At 46.5% G+C, this 18,171-nt stretch overlaps 1 protein-coding gene across 1 annotated transcript in view; it reads left to right on the top strand.

Moving 5' to 3' along the window:
- Window positions 1-18,171, top strand: part of LOC147673879 (cytochrome P450 2J2-like) — a 345,429-nt gene that overhangs the window by 190,008 nt on the left and 137,250 nt on the right. The window contains exon 6 of the mRNA XM_086947758.1: window positions 202-349. Coding sequence (XP_086803884.1) covers window positions 202-349 — 148 coding nt within the window. The remainder of the gene's footprint in view (window positions 1-201; window positions 350-18,171) is intronic.

Genomic DNA, 18,171 nt, shown 5'->3' with positions numbered 1-18,171 from the left:
ATATTGAAAGAATTGCATTAAGTTTTCATACACCTACTATATGGCGATTTCTACTCTCTTTTGGGCTGAAATTATGGTTCTCTTGGTTATGTGGAGGAGTGTGCCTGTGTGCCATGTGGAGTGATGAAGGTAAGTCACTGACACCAGACTGACAATTTGCAATAATTTGACATGTCATTTCGTTTTGTGTTTGCGATACAGCAACAACAGCGACATGGAGGTGAATCAGCATTTGACAATGAGAATTTGACTGCATGCCTATATGATCTGTTTATAGCCGGGACAGAGACCACATCGACAACTCTTCTGTGGGGTTTACTCTACATGATGGCATTCCCTGATGTCCAAGGTACACTTGTTCAGTAGAAGCCTAATATTTAAGAACATAATGTGCAGACCAGTGCATTGTCCTGTGAGACTGACTGAGGAAGAGCTTGTCTAGCTCAAAATATATGGCCTTTGCTCCGAGAACTGGTACCTAAGCAAGATTACGTCAGAAGACTTTAGGTGATGGTAATAGAAGTGGAAATAGGTAACAGGCTCATATCAAATACGTGCTTGCAAATCTAACAACTGGATTGTTCACCAATGTGTAGAAGGTAGTTTGATATTTGTAGGTTATGACTCTTGATGCACTAGAGACTCTGGGTGCAACCCAAAAAATAGTTTTGAACACCTAAGCAAAATATAGGCGGGTAGATAGTGTCATCTAGACTTTCAACTTACAAATCCATGTGGACAGAATCAGGATCTGCAGAAGTTTTAAGAAATTACTACTCTGAGAACTCTTCCAGGGTGATTGATTTTAATCAGCTGAAAAACGGTAAAAGGGCAGGAAAACAAGTGTTCCCTGGAAAACAAGTGTTCTCTCATTGTCTTCAAACTCCTCACCCACTCATACAAGGCCCTTCACAACACCGGACCAACATACCTGAACAACCGCCTCTCCTTCCATGCACCCAAAAGACACCTCTGATCAGCCGATCTCTCTCGGCCCACCGTTCCACGCATCTACTAGACCAGAATGGGAGGGAAATCCTTCTCCTAACTCACAGCCAAGGCCTGAAACTACCTCCCCCTCCACCTACCGAAAGCCCCCACACTGCCCCGTTTAGGAAGGACCTCAAAATCTTTCTCTTCGGATGACCCGATCACGCAACAGAGATCCTCCCCAGCGCCTTGAGACCCTCACGGTTGAGTAGTTGCGCTTTACCAAACCCTGATTGATTGGCTGGTCGAATCAACAATGTCATTAATTATGTAATTTGAGATGTCATGAGTGATGTTATCAATTATGTAATTGAACGTCTCATGGCCCATAACTGAGGAAAACCAAAGGAAATGATGGACGGAGCGTTGACAATACAAGCACTCACCCCCAGTCAACTGATCTGGGTTTAATCCATCACCGTTCTGTAGCCCACTCTGCCACCCCAGTTCAGACATGGCCATATGCAAATCAGTCTGACCCTGTGCCCCATGGGGACAGTCCAGCCCGAACTGCCAAGCCATGCCTTCCCTGGACCAGAAACAAGCTACCGAGGACCGGTTTCTGGCATTTCAGCCTTCTTCAGCCCGGCTTGCATGAATCCAGTGGCAAAGTGAGCAAGGGACTCACGTCTGAGCATACCCTGCCAACTTATGGCGAACAATGAAAAACCAAAGGAAATGATGGACGGAGCGTTGACAATACACGCACTCACCCCCAGTCAACGGATCTGGGTTACTCCATCACCGTTCTGTAGCCCACTCTGCCACCCCAGTTCCGACATGGCCATATGCAAATTAGTCTGACCCTGTGCCTCATGGGAATAGTCCAGCCCGAACCAAGCTACTGAGGACCACAGGGGACTTGCTATTGGCCCCAAAAGACCCTTTCCGTCTGCCTTTTTAATGGTGAACCAACATGAGAAGGCTGTCGGAAAGGTGCATCGTAATCCCCACAGCAGTGCCTGAGCAGGCACCGCCTCCATTTTGGATATTACAATCTGCTGCCCCGACGGGCTCCTTGAGCCTGTTGGAGGTGGAGCAGATTCCCCCCACATGTATCGCTCAGACGGCCTGTATCATAATACAGCAGTCAGACTGGTGCCTCAGATATCAGGCGGACCGCTACCGACGAGTTGTTGGATTGCCTTCCGCCCGATATCAAAATATGGCCCTAAGTTGGTATTCTTTCCTTGTTTTGTGGGACTAGCGCAAGTACAGGAAAAGGAATCTTAATTGAAACAATAGTAACCACTGACAAAGAGAGAGCATGCATTTGGAGCAAAAAGACAGAACTATATTTGTTTCTGTATTTGTGTGTATTGATTTGAGGTTCAAATCATAGAAAATGTTGAGGTGTAGGTGCCTGGCTTCAAGTAGTGAATCAGTGGGGGGTCTATGGAAGTCAAAATGTTAGGAACTGCTGGGGTAGTCTATTCAGCAGCATATTATTTCAACCTATACAAACCTCTACTATGCAATGTAGTAAATATAGCAGCTAGAGTTTGTAAGTTTTTGTAAACGTCATACTTTTCCTCCTAATTGAATAAAGTGAGATATGAAAGTTATGTCCTATCTAAGGTGCAATATAAGCAATTTGGCAGCAATAACTATAAGTATCTATCAACATAATACATTTCTTCAAACAATGTGATTGATCAATTTCTGACTAGCTAGGCATATAAAGATAAAAGCTCTTTGGTTAATGTTATATAAAATGCTCAAAATATGCCAAAAAGCTGTTATAGATAGTTAAAATTCATCAACAGTGTACAAATCACTCCAAGACCTAATACATGGCTATTATTGCATCAATTTCACCACATATTTATTCAAAGTCATGATCTAAGTATGTATCAAAATCTTCATAAATGCACATGCAATTCAGCATCAATATTATGTCTCCAAGCATTCACAGTATTAAAATCAGTTTGATTATTTCCTGTTTCCTAAGTTTTAGTTTTCTATCGCCACACTTTACATGCTAAGTAACATAATATCTAAAAGCCGGTTTTACAGCATGTTTCTCCAGAAAGTGTTTGACTATTGGATAACTGTTATCACAATTTTTAATTGCTCTCAAGTGTTGGAGAATTCTTATTTTCACCTTTATTATGCTTCCAGCATATAGGTTTGTACATTTTCATTCAAGCACGTATATCAGATAGTCTGTATTGCATGTAATCCTCTCTCTGATGGGATGTTTTCAACCTTCAAACCTTAAGATGTCTGTGAACTGTGAAAGTGAAACTTTTATTTGATCCAGACCTCAACTGAGATTAACAAATACAAAATTAAAATAAATTCAAATACTCATAAAAATGCTTAGCTAAAACACTTTTGCTTTTTTAAGCTCACTACAAGATTATACAGCGGTGATGTTTAGCCACCTACTCAGGCAACATTTGAATGAATTAAATAGAATAGAATAAAATCTTCTGATTGTACTTTTTGTTTAAAACAGCTTCAAGAAGCTTTTTAAAAACGTAAACAGGTTATGACACACATTTTCATTAACCGGAGAGTTAAACAATGTAATTAAATCTTGAGCAGAGAAAGCGTTGTACTTTAATTGTAATGGGATTATGTAACGTCGGCGGGCCATAACTATGCTCTCATTAGGACAGATTAATAGAACGTGGAGCAGATCTTGTTGCCCACCTTTACAAAGATCACATATACCTTTAGTGTTATTAGTACCATCCCAGCTAGCTAAGAAAGTGGCTAAAGGGAGTATGCACAGACGTAAAAGTAAAATACACCGCCTTACGCCATGCTTTAATTGAAAAGTCAAGTAAGGGACAGAAGATTTGAATTCCTTTTGTTCAGCGAACCATTTATAGTACTTCAATTGACAACAGTGATCTTTATCATATTCAAAACTGATTCTAGGGGCCAAATGTTTTAAAAACAGTTTCAGGTGTGCTGGAGGGTGCACAGACATAATATGGAGTCCAAAATATCGTTTGGACATAATATTGTGTATTTAATATCGAGTGGACAAAATATCGACAGGACAGAATATCGACTACAAAAATATCGTTTTTAAGGTAAGTGAAGTAATATCGACTGTAAAAAATATAGATAGTTAAAATATCGAAGTATATAATATAGATAGTAAAATATATCTAATTTTTAATAATATATAATTTTTTATAGTGTATTTTTATGTTATCATATGTGTGAACATTGTGTATTTATGTTATAAATAATTATATTTAACGAATTTTGTTTTAATAATTTTTGCGTAATTTTAATCTGTAGCGTTTATAGGGGAATAGGGTGGGAAGTAATTTAATTATAATTAATTAAATATGTAAATTTATTTATTGATAGTAATTAGTAATTAATTGCTAATTATTTATATTTGTTAATTAATTTAAATAAAATTGTTAATTAATTTAGAGTAATAGATTCATTGTTAATTATGTAAATTAAACTAATTTAATTCTGTAGCGGGTTGTGGGTTTATAGGGGAATAGGGTGGGAAGTAATTTATTTATAATTAATTAAATATGTACATTTATTTATTGATAGTAAATAGTAATTAATTGTTAATTAATTTATATTTGTTAATTAATTAATTTAAAATAGTTAATTAATTTATATTAATTGATTAATTGGTAATTATGTAGATGTAACTAATTTAATTTATGTAGCAGGTAGTGGGTTTATAGGGGCATAGGGTGAAAATTAAATTATTAATTAATAATTAAATAATAAAACTAATTACAATTTATTTATTTGGAAATAATTGTAATATTTGTTTGTTATAAAATATTTATTTGTTAATGTATAATTAATTAGTATTAATAGGTGATTAATTTAATTAATTATTGTTAATTTTTAAAAAAAATTAATTATTAATAGATATTTTTTTGTACATTTTTGAATAATATATGATTTATTTACTTTCCCTAATGTTGTATTCTCTGGAGTGTGAATAGTAATTTTAACCCCTACGCTATCCAACACTTTCCCTACTGTTGCACCCACTGGAGTGGGAATAGTAATTTTAACCCCTACGCTATCCAACGCTTTCCCTACTGTTGCACCCACTGGAGTGGGAATAGTAATTTTAACCCCTACGCTATCCAACGCTTTCCCTACTGTTGCACCCACTGGATTGGGAATAGTAATTTTAACCCCTACGCTATCCAACTCTTTCCCTACTGTTGCACCCACTGGAGTGGGAATAGTAATTTTAACCCCTACGCTATCCAACGCTTTCCCTACTGTTGCACCCACTGGAGTGGGAATAGTAATTTAAACCCCTACGCTATCCAACGCTTTCCCTACTGTTGCACCCACTGGAGTGGGAATAGTAATTTTAACCCCTACGCTATCCAACACTTTCCCTACTGTTGCACCCACTGGTGTGAGAATAGTACTTTTAACCCCTACGCTATCCAACGCTTTCCCTACTGTTGAACTCTTTGGAGTGGGAATAGTAATTTTAACCCCTACGCTATCCAACGCTTTCCCTACTGTTGCACCCACTGGAGTGGGAATAGTAATTTTTACTCTTTTGTTATTGTACGTTAATAATATTGGCTATTATTTAATTATATTTTGTTACTATATATATATGTTTTAAGAAATATGATTAAATATTTTGTATTTTAATTTTAGTTTTTAATATTAATTTAATTTAATAGTGTTTTTAGTAAAGTCGATATTTTTTAAAACTATATTTTTGTAAACGATATTTTAAACTCGATATTTTTGTACTTACCTGTTTGTAGATAGAAACTCCATATTTTGTCAGTCGATATTTTTTACACGATATTCTTGCAGGTCGATATTTTGGAATTCGATATTATTTCAGTGATCCGTGCTGGAGACCACTCCTGTAAAATTGCAACCGTGCATTGTGAGACCTCCATGGCTTTTGCCATATTCTTATTAAAGGTGTACCCAGACGCTTCCTCTCTAAAATACTCCAATTTTAACAAATGTCTTAAGGTGTCCGGGGCTGCATGTATCAGATTGTATGCCCACCTGATAATATTACAGATTACTCTTGCAAAAATTCCCGTAATCGATAGCTCAAGTCGTAGGGCTTGAACTGGGACCGACTGTGCCACTTTAATCAGTTTTCGGAGAATAGACCCTTCTTTTACTTTTAAAGATTGCCATGTTTTAATTTGTGAATATTCCATGGCATTTGATAAAATCGGGGGGATTTTCATATTGTACACTTCCATCATTGAGTTAAAGTGTCTGTTTCCTGTGGAAAGATACAATCTCTGTAAAGCCCCAACATGGGAATCTGCCTTCCGGTACAGATGGCAAAGGTAGGCTTTATCAAGGAGGTTGGAAGTGAATGTTTGACCCAGATACTCGTACTCACTTACGGTCTCTATTGGCTTGTCCCCTAGAGACCAAGTATAAGGTGAAGGCTTCCTTCTGCCCCTAAAGGGGAGTGCTTTAGTTTTATTAATTGGCATCAGGAAGTTTTCGGTTGCATAGAGATTTAGTTCATTCAAAGATCTTTGTAGACCTATCGGGGTCTGGTCAAGAATTACGATATCATCTGCGTACATTAAACACAGAATATCTACTTGAGCTAATTTTGGAGGAAAATTATTTCTTTGAGAGAGATGCCCTGGGAGATCGCTGATATAAATAGAAAATAATAAAGGAGCTAGTAAGCATCCTTGTTTTAGCCCATTCTGCAAAGGGATGGGTTTGGTTAGGCCTTTTTCGCCCCCCATTTGAACTCTACACCATGTAGATGTTTGTAAGGCGATTATTATTGTTAAGAGATCTTTGGTTATCCCTAATTTAGCCAATTTCCTCCATAGTGTCAGACGGTCTACACTGTCGAATGCTGTCAAAAAGTCGATAAAAGCACAATATAAAATGTGGCCGTTTGATTTTACAAATTTATCTAGCACAGTTTGGAACACAGCAATATTGTCCAATGTAGAATGCTTTGAGCGAAACCCAGCCTGATACATAGGAATTACCTTCTTGGAAAAAGCCCCGTATTTTAAGTGTTCCAAAATAAAAGCAGCAAAGATCTTGCCGGAGGCGTCTAGGAGAGCTATTTTCCTATAATTTGCAGGGTTTGTTCTGACGCCTTTATTTAAAAGGGGGACAAATACGCTCCCTTGCCAAGATTCAGGAATTTCGCCACTTTAAAGGCAATATTGAAAAAGAGGGGCAAAAAATGTTCCCCAGTCAGAGGTTTTTTGTAAATCTTTGATAGGGATCTTATCTGGGCCCATTGCCGCTGTAGGCCGGGCAGAAGTGATCAAAGTAGATGTCTGAGCGGCTGAAATTTCCATTGTAATTTGTTCGGGGTGTTTCATCGATGCCTGCTCCAATTCGGGGATAAAAGGTCTTGATGGTTGGATTTATAAAGCCTTAAGACAAACTTTTTCCAATCTGATGATGATACAGGAGTTGCTTCAACAGATTTTCGAATCCCCATCTGCGCTGTGTTTATTTTCCAAAATACTTTATTATTATTGTGTTTTACTGCTTGTTGGATGTCTGCCCAAACACAATCTCTCAGAGCTTGTCTTTCTCTCTCCTTTAGATGGCATACAAACTGTCCTAACTGAAAAAACCTTATTATAGGGATGGGTGGGTGGGTGTCTTCTCTAGGCGACGTCCGACTCCTGGGCGGTCAGCGGAAAAAGAGGGGGCCTCTAAGATGGTCGCGGGCATTTATACCTCGCGCCATACGACTACTTCCAGGGCGTTCCGCCGTCCTCCGTTCCTATTGGTCCTTGCGCCAAAACCACTTCCGGGTCGGCCGACTCGGAAGTGAACCTACTCTGGGTCGGCCCTTTGCCTGCCACTAAAGACGCCATTCCCCGAAGGGGGATGGCGCCTTGCATAGATGGCATACAAAGTGCATTCTCCCCCCTCCACACTGCATACATTACGAGGCCCCAATTCAATTCAACATCAAACTCGGGAGTCATGCTTGATTTTTTGCAGTGTGCTTGTTTATTAAAAATTAAGTTCACGGGTCAATTACTTCATTGACCCACCCATTTCTTTATTTATTAGTAAAATATTCCATCACAGTATTTAAGAATAAAACTTGCACTTATATACAATATACACTCATTTACCGCCCATTCTCCAATGGGCCTTTGATTTGACTTCAGGGCTGCGCCAGCAGGCCGCAACCCAGATCACCTGCTCTCTTTACGTTAACCCCCTTCCGGTCAACAGAGCCGCAGGTGAGGAATGTGCCCCCACTTGGGCAACCAGCGGCCTCCGGGGTAGGGCTGAAGAGCCAAGGCCACCAGCAGGTCAGCCCCAACTCTCCCGCCAGCCCAGAGTCCAGAATGATATAGCAAACCTGTTCAGAGGTAAAACTGTCACTAGACAAGAAGTTCCCGTGGTATTCTTGTCCGGAACCCCGCCACAGGGCGAGGCGCTTACTGGCGGACTCGACCTCCCCCCCGCGCTCAAGAGCTTCGGAGATGGCCCCTAGGAATGTTTCTATAAATATCTCAGTGCCCGCCTCTGAAAGGTGCACTCCATCCTCCGCGTATAACTCTGGCCTGGTCGTTTGTATCAACTTGTGATGAATAGTTCTAATACTAGACTTCTGGAGAATTTCCGCCACCGACTGGTTCAACCTTTTAATAGATTTGTTCACCGCTTTCATAGGAGCGCCCCGTGCCCAAACGAGCCTCGGGATGACTTCTGACCTCAGTACTATGGCTTCCGAAAAAATGCTTTTGACTGCTGCTAAAGTAGAGAACAGGGACTCCTTCACTCCTCTCCTACCGCCCGGAATCATATTGTTGCCTCCGCAGTGTAACACGAATACGTCTGGATAAGGCATGCCTCTGGCCAAAGCCGCCTTAACATCTCTCGGGACGTCCGCTAGGCGCTGCCCGCCTATGCCTACCCAATGATGATCGCAACCTTGCATCATGGTCACCCTGTCTTTGAGCGTCTTTTCGAAGTGCGCCCCCGCCCTACGAATGAAGGAGTGGCCACACCAGCAAATTTGGGTTCTCTTAGGGGAGGTACCTATAGTAAACATTAAGAGATACGGTGAGCATGAGTCCAAGCAGAAAGGCACGTAAATTTTGTGAAACAGCTTTGCTAGATTAATTGCGGGCGGACATAGCGCTCATAACATGCTGATTTCCAGCGACCTAATCTCTTGATTACTTGTTTGGGCAGGCCCAAGCCAGCAGCTGTTGTCGCTGCTCCTATTCGGAAAGAATGGGATGTAAAGTCGGAAGGATCAACTCCGATCCTTGCCAGGGTCATTTTTACTACTCGTGTAAACTGAAACCTGGTAAGAGGATGACCACTCTCGTGAATTAACAGTCTATCTTCCGGTACCTGGGGCCTGATCTGGATGAATCCCCTCAGTAGGTTGACTGGACAGAAGGGCTCCCCCTCTACTCTACCCAATTGCAACCACGTCCCTTTACTCAAAGGATCTGTCTTCGATCTACGCACTCTAAGTCTCAGTACACCTTCGGATTCGATTATGTCCGAGCACCTTAGGCCCCCCTCCCTATCTGTCTTGGACGCTGGGAGTAGTTCAGAGATCCGCAATGCTCCGCAAAAGGCTAAAGCATAGGCTACCCGGAATAACTGCGCCTCATAGGGGGAATAACAAACAAAAGGCAGTGCCTCCAAGATCTTTACCAACTTCCCTACATCTATGGGTCTCCTGGTATCTTTTTCCCCTGGCGTCAAGCGTTCCCAACCTCTCATTGCTCTTCTTACCCTCTGATCCTTCGTCGGGTCAGAAACTCCCTGTAGCCCTGCATAGAATGCCAATGCCGACAACTGTCTTTTCATGAATGCCACTGATTTTCCCTCCTCTTTTTGATGCACTATGAAACCTAACATGTTCTGAGGCACAAAGGCGTCTCTTAGGCCCGCTCCCCTCAGGTAAGCCGCATAACCCTCCCAGGACTTTTGATACATACTCTTAGTCTTGGGGGCCAATGATGCAGATATCAACTCGGCAGCTGTAGGGCACCAAACTTCCATAGCTCCACTGGAAAGGCCGTCATTGTCGCCTCCGCTTGTGGCCAATGTTCCCGGAATTCTGTTAACTTAAAACGAGACAATGCGTCAGCTGCTTTGTTCTCCACACCTGGAACATGTCTAGCAGTGAATTGAACATTGTGGCTCAGGCACTGCAGTACCAACTCTTTCAATAGCCTGAGCACCCAAGGGCATGTTGCTCTCTGATTATTAATCACCATGACTACAGACATGCTGTCCGACCAGAATACAATGCGCCTGTTTGCGAGCGCATCTCCCCACAAGTGCAAAGCTACCACTATGGGGAACAACTCTAGGAAGGAAATGTTGTGAGTCAGACCTTGCTCTATCCATTCGTCTGGCCAATGCTGCATGCACCATTTTGTGCCCAAGATCGCCCCGAAGCCAATGCTCCCTGCAGCATCAGTGAATAGATCAAGGTCCGCATTTGAGATGCTGGCTGGCCGCCACAACACAGTGCCATTGAAATCCTGCAAAAAACATTTCCAAAGCATAAGGTCCTCTCTCACCTCGGCTGATAGCCTTACTCTGTGGTGCTTTGCACGCAGCCCGGACATTGCCCTCGCTATACTCCTGGAAAACGCCCTGCCCATTGGTATGACCCGCAGGGCAAATTTCAGCTGGCCCAAAAGAACTTGTAACTGGTGCAAGGTTACCTTCCTTGTTCCCAGGCAGTTATCGATTGCGGCCTTGAAGGCATCTACCTTAGCCTTTGGCAACCTGCACACACCTGTTGTAGTATCTATCTCAATGCCCAAAAAGGTCAAACATGTGGTCGGGCCTTCGGTTTTTTCCTCCGCCAATGGCACCCCCAGCGCACCAGCCAAATGCTGGAAGCCCAGAAGGGCCTTCCTGCAAGACTGGGAACCCTCGGGACCCATGAATAAAAAATCATCCAAGTAGTGGACTACTGCATGCGATGTGTCTGAGGTCAGGAATTGCTCCACTGCCCATTCCAAGAACCTCGCAAACGTTTCGAAGACTGCACAGGCAATAGAACACCCCATAGGCATGCATAAGTCTACAAAGTAGTCACCATCAAAAGTGAAACCCAGGAACCTTGTATCTTCTGGGTGAACAGGCAGTAGCCTAAAGGCTGACTCAATATCAGTTTTAGCCATTAATGCTCCTTCCCCCAGTGCCTGCAATCTTTCAATGGCCGTGTCAAACGTGGTATACCGTACCGTGCACAGGTCTGGGTCTAGCTTATCATTGACAGATAACCCTGGGGGGCTTGATAGATTATGAATAAGACGGAATTTACCTTCCTCTTTTTTCGGGACTAATCCTAAAGGTGAGCAGATCAGATTATGGGTAGGTCGGTCTTTGAAAGGGCCCCCAACCCGACCCAAGGATACTTCCTTCATGATTTTGTCTCGCGCTGCCTCCATGTTTCGCAACACTGAGTTTTGATTACGGGGCGGGACGTTAGAAGGAGGGGCTGAAGACGGGATACGGAAGCCAAAAGTAAAACCATGAAGCAGGAATTGAGCCTCCTCGAGGTTGTCGTACTTACTGAGGAGATGTGTCAGGACATGCCGTTTAATGAGAGTTGGTAGCTTTGTCGGAAGTTTTAGGTGGCTTTCCCTTTGGGGTGACATGGCCGGATTGTTCCTTTGGATTTCCCGTTTTCTTAAAGCATCTGATTTTGGGATGGGAAGTTCCACCGCAATACGAACAGCAGTGTTTGAACCTGCATAGGACCCCCCTGGTACACTCGTTTCTGTTAAACTGCCAGCAGGCCTGTTTTTTCTCTCCGACGCCTTTGTCACTCCGAAAGGACTGATTCTGAGCAGGGGGAGCGGTGTTAGACGCAGATGGGGAGGAATAGAACACTGTATGCCATAGATTGATCTCCCGCTGGTCCCATGATATACCTGGGTGGACCGCTTTCATCTGTCTAAACATTTTATCATACTTTAACCACCCCTGGCCTGGAAACTCAGCTGCCGCACCATGGATCAAGGATATATAGCTCATCATTTGAGGGCCCAGCACAGGATATTTTTCCAATATAACTGCGGCATAAATAGCAAATCCCGTGATCCAATTTTTCATGGACCACTCCACCCACGACTTCTTTTGATTGTAATCACCCTCCTTCCCACTTTTGGGTTTTCCCGCCGCTACGCCTGCATTAAGGAGGTCAAACACCTCCACATATTCACCCCTGAGTATCTTTTCCTTCATGTCTGCAGGCACATGCCAGGTGATCCCTGTGGATGGCGATAGGGTCATTGAGGATGATCCAAACATTAAAGGGCTGAATGCTAACAGAGGGTGACCTGTTGGTTGTCCCCCAGCCACCCCTTGTATCTGGCTATTAGGAGACCCGGCCCCGTCAACCACGGTGCTGGCCATCGGGCCCTGCGTTGGACACCCTAAATTAGAGTAAGCGTTCATCATTATGGGGGCCCCATTTGTTGGGTAGGACATGGTAGGAAGCATCGAGCTCATGAGGCCGTTACCTATCGCTTGCCCATGTGATACATACAATTGCATTCCTGGTAACTGCGCGACCCCCCGGGTTGCACCCACACTTGAGATACCCCGCTACCCGGTTGCGCCACAACTGGCGGTAACATACCCTGCGGACCGGACCCCCCCACAGTAGTGACGGGGAGCCCACCTATTTATATGGGCCTAGTCACCACGTGCTGCCCTTCGGTATCCTCATTGTCTTTATCTGCGCCTGAATTCGAGTCAAATGTCTCTAGCACCTCCTCCTCACCTGGTGATGCTGGTTGTGGGTCTGCCGGCCTAGACCGTTTGCCCTTTGTAGCACCTTTAAGCTTTTCTGGGGTACGTTTCGCTCTCCTGCCTCTCCCCCTTTCTTCCTGAGAATTCGCATCTGCTCTAGCTCCATCTCTCATGTTCTTTAGTACCCAATCCACGCCTTTTTCTCTTGTGAACTCCAGCAGCTCCGTAAAAGCGAGGTATTCATCATTTTTGTCTGCGGGTTCTTTGCCTTTCGGTGCCCTCTTCGGCGGCATCCTGCACTTAAAGAGAACAAACGTTAAAAAACCCCTTAACTGATAGTACATGCATAAAGGCCAGCCGTGCGCGGCTTGGTCTCGTTCCTGGGGAATCAGGTTGTGCTAAATGCGCCAGCGCTCACCACCCTGGATATGAAGACCTCAAATCATTTAAAATTACCGCTGGAACCCGATCCTCCCTCCACAAAAGGTATGAACAAAGAGCTATGCTCGCATCGCGCTCCTTAAATTTAAAAATTCAATCATACAACACACTGCACGGCCCGCTAACCTAGATCACGAGTCGGATTGACCCTCGCTGTTCACTCCGGCACGAAGGTCCCGCGATGTCTTCTCTAGGCGACGTCCGACTCCTGGGCGGTCAGCGGACAAAGAGGGGGCCTCTAAGATGGTCGCGGGCATTTATACCTCGCGCCATACGACTACTTCCGGGGCGTTCCGCCGTCCTCCGTTCCTATTGGTCCTTGCGCCAAAACCACTTCCGGGTCGGCCGACTCGGAAGTGAACCTACTCTGGGTCGGCCCTTTGCCTGCCACTAAAGACGCCATTCCCCGAAGGGGGATGGCGCCTTGCATTTCCGTTGGTGTTGTTTTTTCAGTTTCCTTATTTCTCCTTGTCTAGAGACGCTAAAAGAACGAAATTGCATTCTAGTCAATTTATTTAATTGTCGTGAAATATTGTTCTCCAGAGTTTTTCCTATCTGGCATGTTTTAACACTTTCGTGTCTAAAGCTACTACCTTGGAGAGAGGCGACTACCGTCTGCAAGGTTACCTCGAATCTGTTTATTGGATTACCTGTATTGCTTAGTGATGATACCACTTGTGGGACACCCCCGCGCCGCACGGCCACCAGCTGCTGCGTGTGCCCCATTGCCCTGCCTAACTGCCTCGCCGCCGGCCTCGCTGCCGCCCTGGTGTCTCCCCATTGTTTTCTCCATTTGTTTTTGCCTTCATTTGTGCTTGTTTTATGATAATTTCTGTGCCGTGTTAACGTTTTTATTTCCTGTTTTCTCCATTTGTTTTTGCCTTCATTTGTGCTTGTTTTATGGTAATTTATGTGCCGTATTAACGTTTTTATTCCTGTTTCCCCATTTGTTTCTCCCTCCATTTGTGCTTGTTTATGGTAATTTCTGTGCCGTGTTAGCGGTATCCTTCCTGTTTGCCCGCCTACCTCGCCGCCCTCCGCTCTCCCTCCCCGCTTCCCGCCACCAACATTTGCCCCGCCCCTTTTCTCTTCTGTACCCTCCCCGCTCCCGCCTCCCAGCTGCTCCGCCCACCCGCGCACTTCGCCTTATATGGCGACCGTGCGAACGCGCAGCGGTCACGCGCAGCGGGCGTAACGTTTGTGCGCCGAAGGCGCGCCAAAGGTAAGCCCGTCTGCGCCCGTCCGCGACCGGATCGCGACCAGCGCCAGGACCCCTGGCCCACGAAGACCCCGACCGACCCGCCTGACGTACTCCGCCGCCGCCCTCATCGCACTCAACACCGGCCGACTCCCAGGATGCCACCAAGCCACACCACGACGCACCAACGGACCCTTCAGCTGCCACGCCTGCAAATTCACCTGCATCCGGACCTGCCTCGCACCAGCACCCGCCAAGCCGAACTCCAGCAGCACCCATCTCAAGTGCATCCTGCTCAACACCCGCTCCGTCCACAGACACGCCATCGAACTCTGGAACCTCCTAGACGCCACAGCCCCTGACGTTGCCTTCCTCACAGAGACCTGGATGAACGCCTCTTCAGCTCCAGACATCGCCATCGCTATCCCAGAGGGCTACAAGATCGTCCGGAGGGACCGCACCGCCAACCAGATGGGAGGAGGCATCGCCATCATCCACAGGAACACCATCCGTCTTACGACCAGCACCGACAACACCCTGACTACCGCCGAACACCTGCATTTCCAGATCCACACCGACCCGAACACCACCCTCAGAGGCACCCTGATCTACCGACCCCCGGGACCACGCACCCAATTCAGCGAGGACATCGCCGAATTCGTCAGCCCGCATGCCCTCCCCTCCGCTGACTACATCCTCCTGGGGGACCTCAACTTCCACCTGGAGAACAACAACGACCGCAACACCAGCACCCTGCTCGACAACCTCGCCAATCTTGGACTCAAGCAGCTGGTGTCCACCCCCACCCACCTCGCCGGACACACACTCGACGCAGTCTTCTCTTCCTGCACAGACATCGACTTCAGCCACGCCACAGAGCTTCAATGGACGGACCACAGCTGCATCCACTTCACCTTCAAGAGAACAACGACCCACCACCACCAGCAACAGGCCGCCCGCAGAAGCTGGAACAAGATCACAGCAGACCAGCTCGCCACCTCCCTGAGCCAGCACCCTCCTGCCAGCTCAGCAAACCCCAGCCAGGCCGCCGACAACCTCACGAAGTGGATCAGCACCTGCGCGGACGAGCTCGCCCCGCTGAGGACCCCGCCCAGCAGACCCGGCAGCAAGAAAGCCCCGTGGTTCACCGACGAACTCAAGAGCTCCAAGAAGAACTGCCGAGCCCTCGAGAAAGTCTGGAGAAGGGAACCTACACCGGACAACAGGACCACCTTCAAGCTGGCCACCCGGAAGTACCACCAGCTGATCCGCGCCACCAAGAAAACTGCATTCAAGGACCGGCTGGACAACAACGCACACAACTGCAAGGAACTCTTCAACATCGTCAAAGAGCTATCCAACCCCAGCGCAGGAAACAACGACATCACCCCATCGCAAGACCTCTGCAACTCCCTCGCTTCATACTTCCACAACAAGATCGCGGACATACACAACAGCTTCAACAACCAATCAACGCACACCAAGACCGAACAACCACCCCCCACCACCACCCTCCACGCCTGGACCCCGATCAGCACCGAAGACACCATCCGCACGATGAACTCCATCCACTCCGGATCACCGACCGACCCCTGCCCTCACCACGTCTTCAACAAGGCCGACGCTGTCATCGCACCCCCACCTGCGAGACATCATCAACACATCCTTCGACTCCGCCACCTTCCCTGAGAGCTGGAAGCACGCCGAACTCAGCGCTCTACTCAAGAAACCCACAGCGGACCCTACCGAACTCAAGAATTACCGCCCCATCTCGCTCCTCCCGTTTCCAGCCAAAGTCATCGAGAAGACCGTCAACAAGCAGATGGCCGCCTTCCTCGAGACGAATGGATCCCTCGACCCCTCACAGTCCGGCTTCCGAGCCAATCACAGCACCGAGACCGCCCTCATCGCCGCCACCGATGACATCCGAGCCCTGATGGACAACGGAGAAACAGCGGCCCTCATCCTCCTAGACCTCTCCGCGGCATTCGACACTGTCTGCCACCGCACCCTAGTACAGCGCCTCAGCAACGTCGGAATCCGGGACAAGGCGCTGGAATGGATCATCTCCTTCCTCGACGGAAGAACACAGAGAGTCCGCCTACCACCGTACAAGTCAGAGGCCACCGAAGTCATCTGCGGCGTCCCTCAAGGATCCTCACTGAGCCCCACCCTCTTCAACGTCTACATGAGCCCCCTCACGGCCATCGCACGCCAACACAACCTTAACATAATCTCCTACGCCGACGACACCCAGCTGATCCTCTCCCTGACCAACGACCCCGCCACCGCCAGAGCTAACCTGCACGAAGGGATGAAAGAGGTAGCCGAGTGGATGACGACCAGCCGCCTGAAACTGAACTCGGACAAGACGGAGGTCCTCATCCTGGGCTCCTCACCCTCCGCCTGGGACGACTCCTGGTGGCCTCCCGCCCTGGGCACCGCAACCAAACCGACAGACCATGCATGCAACCTGGGCTTCATCCTGGACTCCTCCCTCTCCATGACCAGGCAAGTCAACAACGTCTCCTCGGCGTGCTTCAACATCCTACGCATGCTACGGAAGATCTTCTGGTGGATCCCCACCGAGACCAGGAAGACCGTCACCCAGGCCCTCGTCACTAGCCGACTGGACTACGGCAACGCCCTCTACGCCGGTACCACCGCCAAGCTCCAGAAGAGACTCCAGCGGATCCAGAACGCCTCAGCCAGACTCATCCTCGACATCCCACGAACCAGCCACATCTCCGGACATCTGAGAGACCTTCACTGGCTCCCCGTCAACAAAAGAATCACCTTCCGCCTCCTCACCCACGCACACAAAGCCCTACACGACCAAGGCCCGAGCTACCTCAACAGCCGAATCAACTTCTACGCTCCCAAACGCCACCTCCGATCAGCCAACCACGCCCTCGCCGCCGTCCCCCGCATCCGAAGAGCGACTACAGGAGGAAGGTCCTTCTCCTACCTGGCCGCCAAGACCTGGAACTCCCTCCCGACCGGCCTGCGCCTGACCCAAGACCACCTCTCCTTCAGGAAGAAGCTGAAGACCTGGCTGTTCAAGCAGTAGCGGCACCCCCCCGCCCTCCCCCAGCGCCTTGAGACCCTACGGGTATGTAGTGCGCTCTATAAATGTCATTGATTGATTGATTGATTGATTCTTGTGAGATCAAATGGTTTATTTTACTAATAGCTTTAGAATTCCAATGGATCCTTCCTGTTTTCTGATTTACGGCTGCCTGGCCTTCATAGGAATGGAGTGACCTCAGAAAGGGGTGCTGGGTATGAATTTCGACTTAAGATGTCTTTCTTAAGGGATTTCAAATTGTCAAGGTTTGCATTTTCTACACATCACAAATCATATTTGTTAGAACTGGCATCCTTAGTGCAGTCTTCCCCTAAACCTTTTGCTTTCACCGCTCATGATTTCTGAATTTGCTTTTTTAGGCAATAGGACTCTGTGCATTTCACCACTTCTAACCAGTGCTAAAGTGCTTGAGCCCTCTCCCTAAAACATGGTACAATTGTCTGCATCTAATTGGTACATTTAATTTACTTGTAAGTTTCCAGAATATGGTACTACATGTACCCAAGCATGTAAATTAAATGATACTAGTGGGCCTGTAGCACTCATTGTGCCACCCACTAAAGTAGCAACGTAAATCATATTTTATGTTTGCATTTGCAGCTTGTAGTGCAGTTTTAAACTGCCAATTCAACCCGGCAAAATATACCTTTTGTCTGGCCTAAATCTTTTTTTAATAGATGAAATTCACACTAGGGTAGGTTCTAAACAGCACATAGGGCAGTGTGCATTACATTAAAAAAATAGGACA

The sequence above is a fragment of the Lissotriton vulgaris genome, chromosome 12, assembly GCF_964263255.1.
Source record: "Lissotriton vulgaris chromosome 12, aLisVul1.2, whole genome shotgun sequence".
In the NCBI taxonomy this organism is placed as follows: Eukaryota; Metazoa; Chordata; class Amphibia; order Caudata; family Salamandridae; genus Lissotriton; species Lissotriton vulgaris.
The sequence above is the reverse complement of the archived record's forward strand: the minus strand, read 5'-3'. Positions and strand labels throughout refer to the sequence as shown.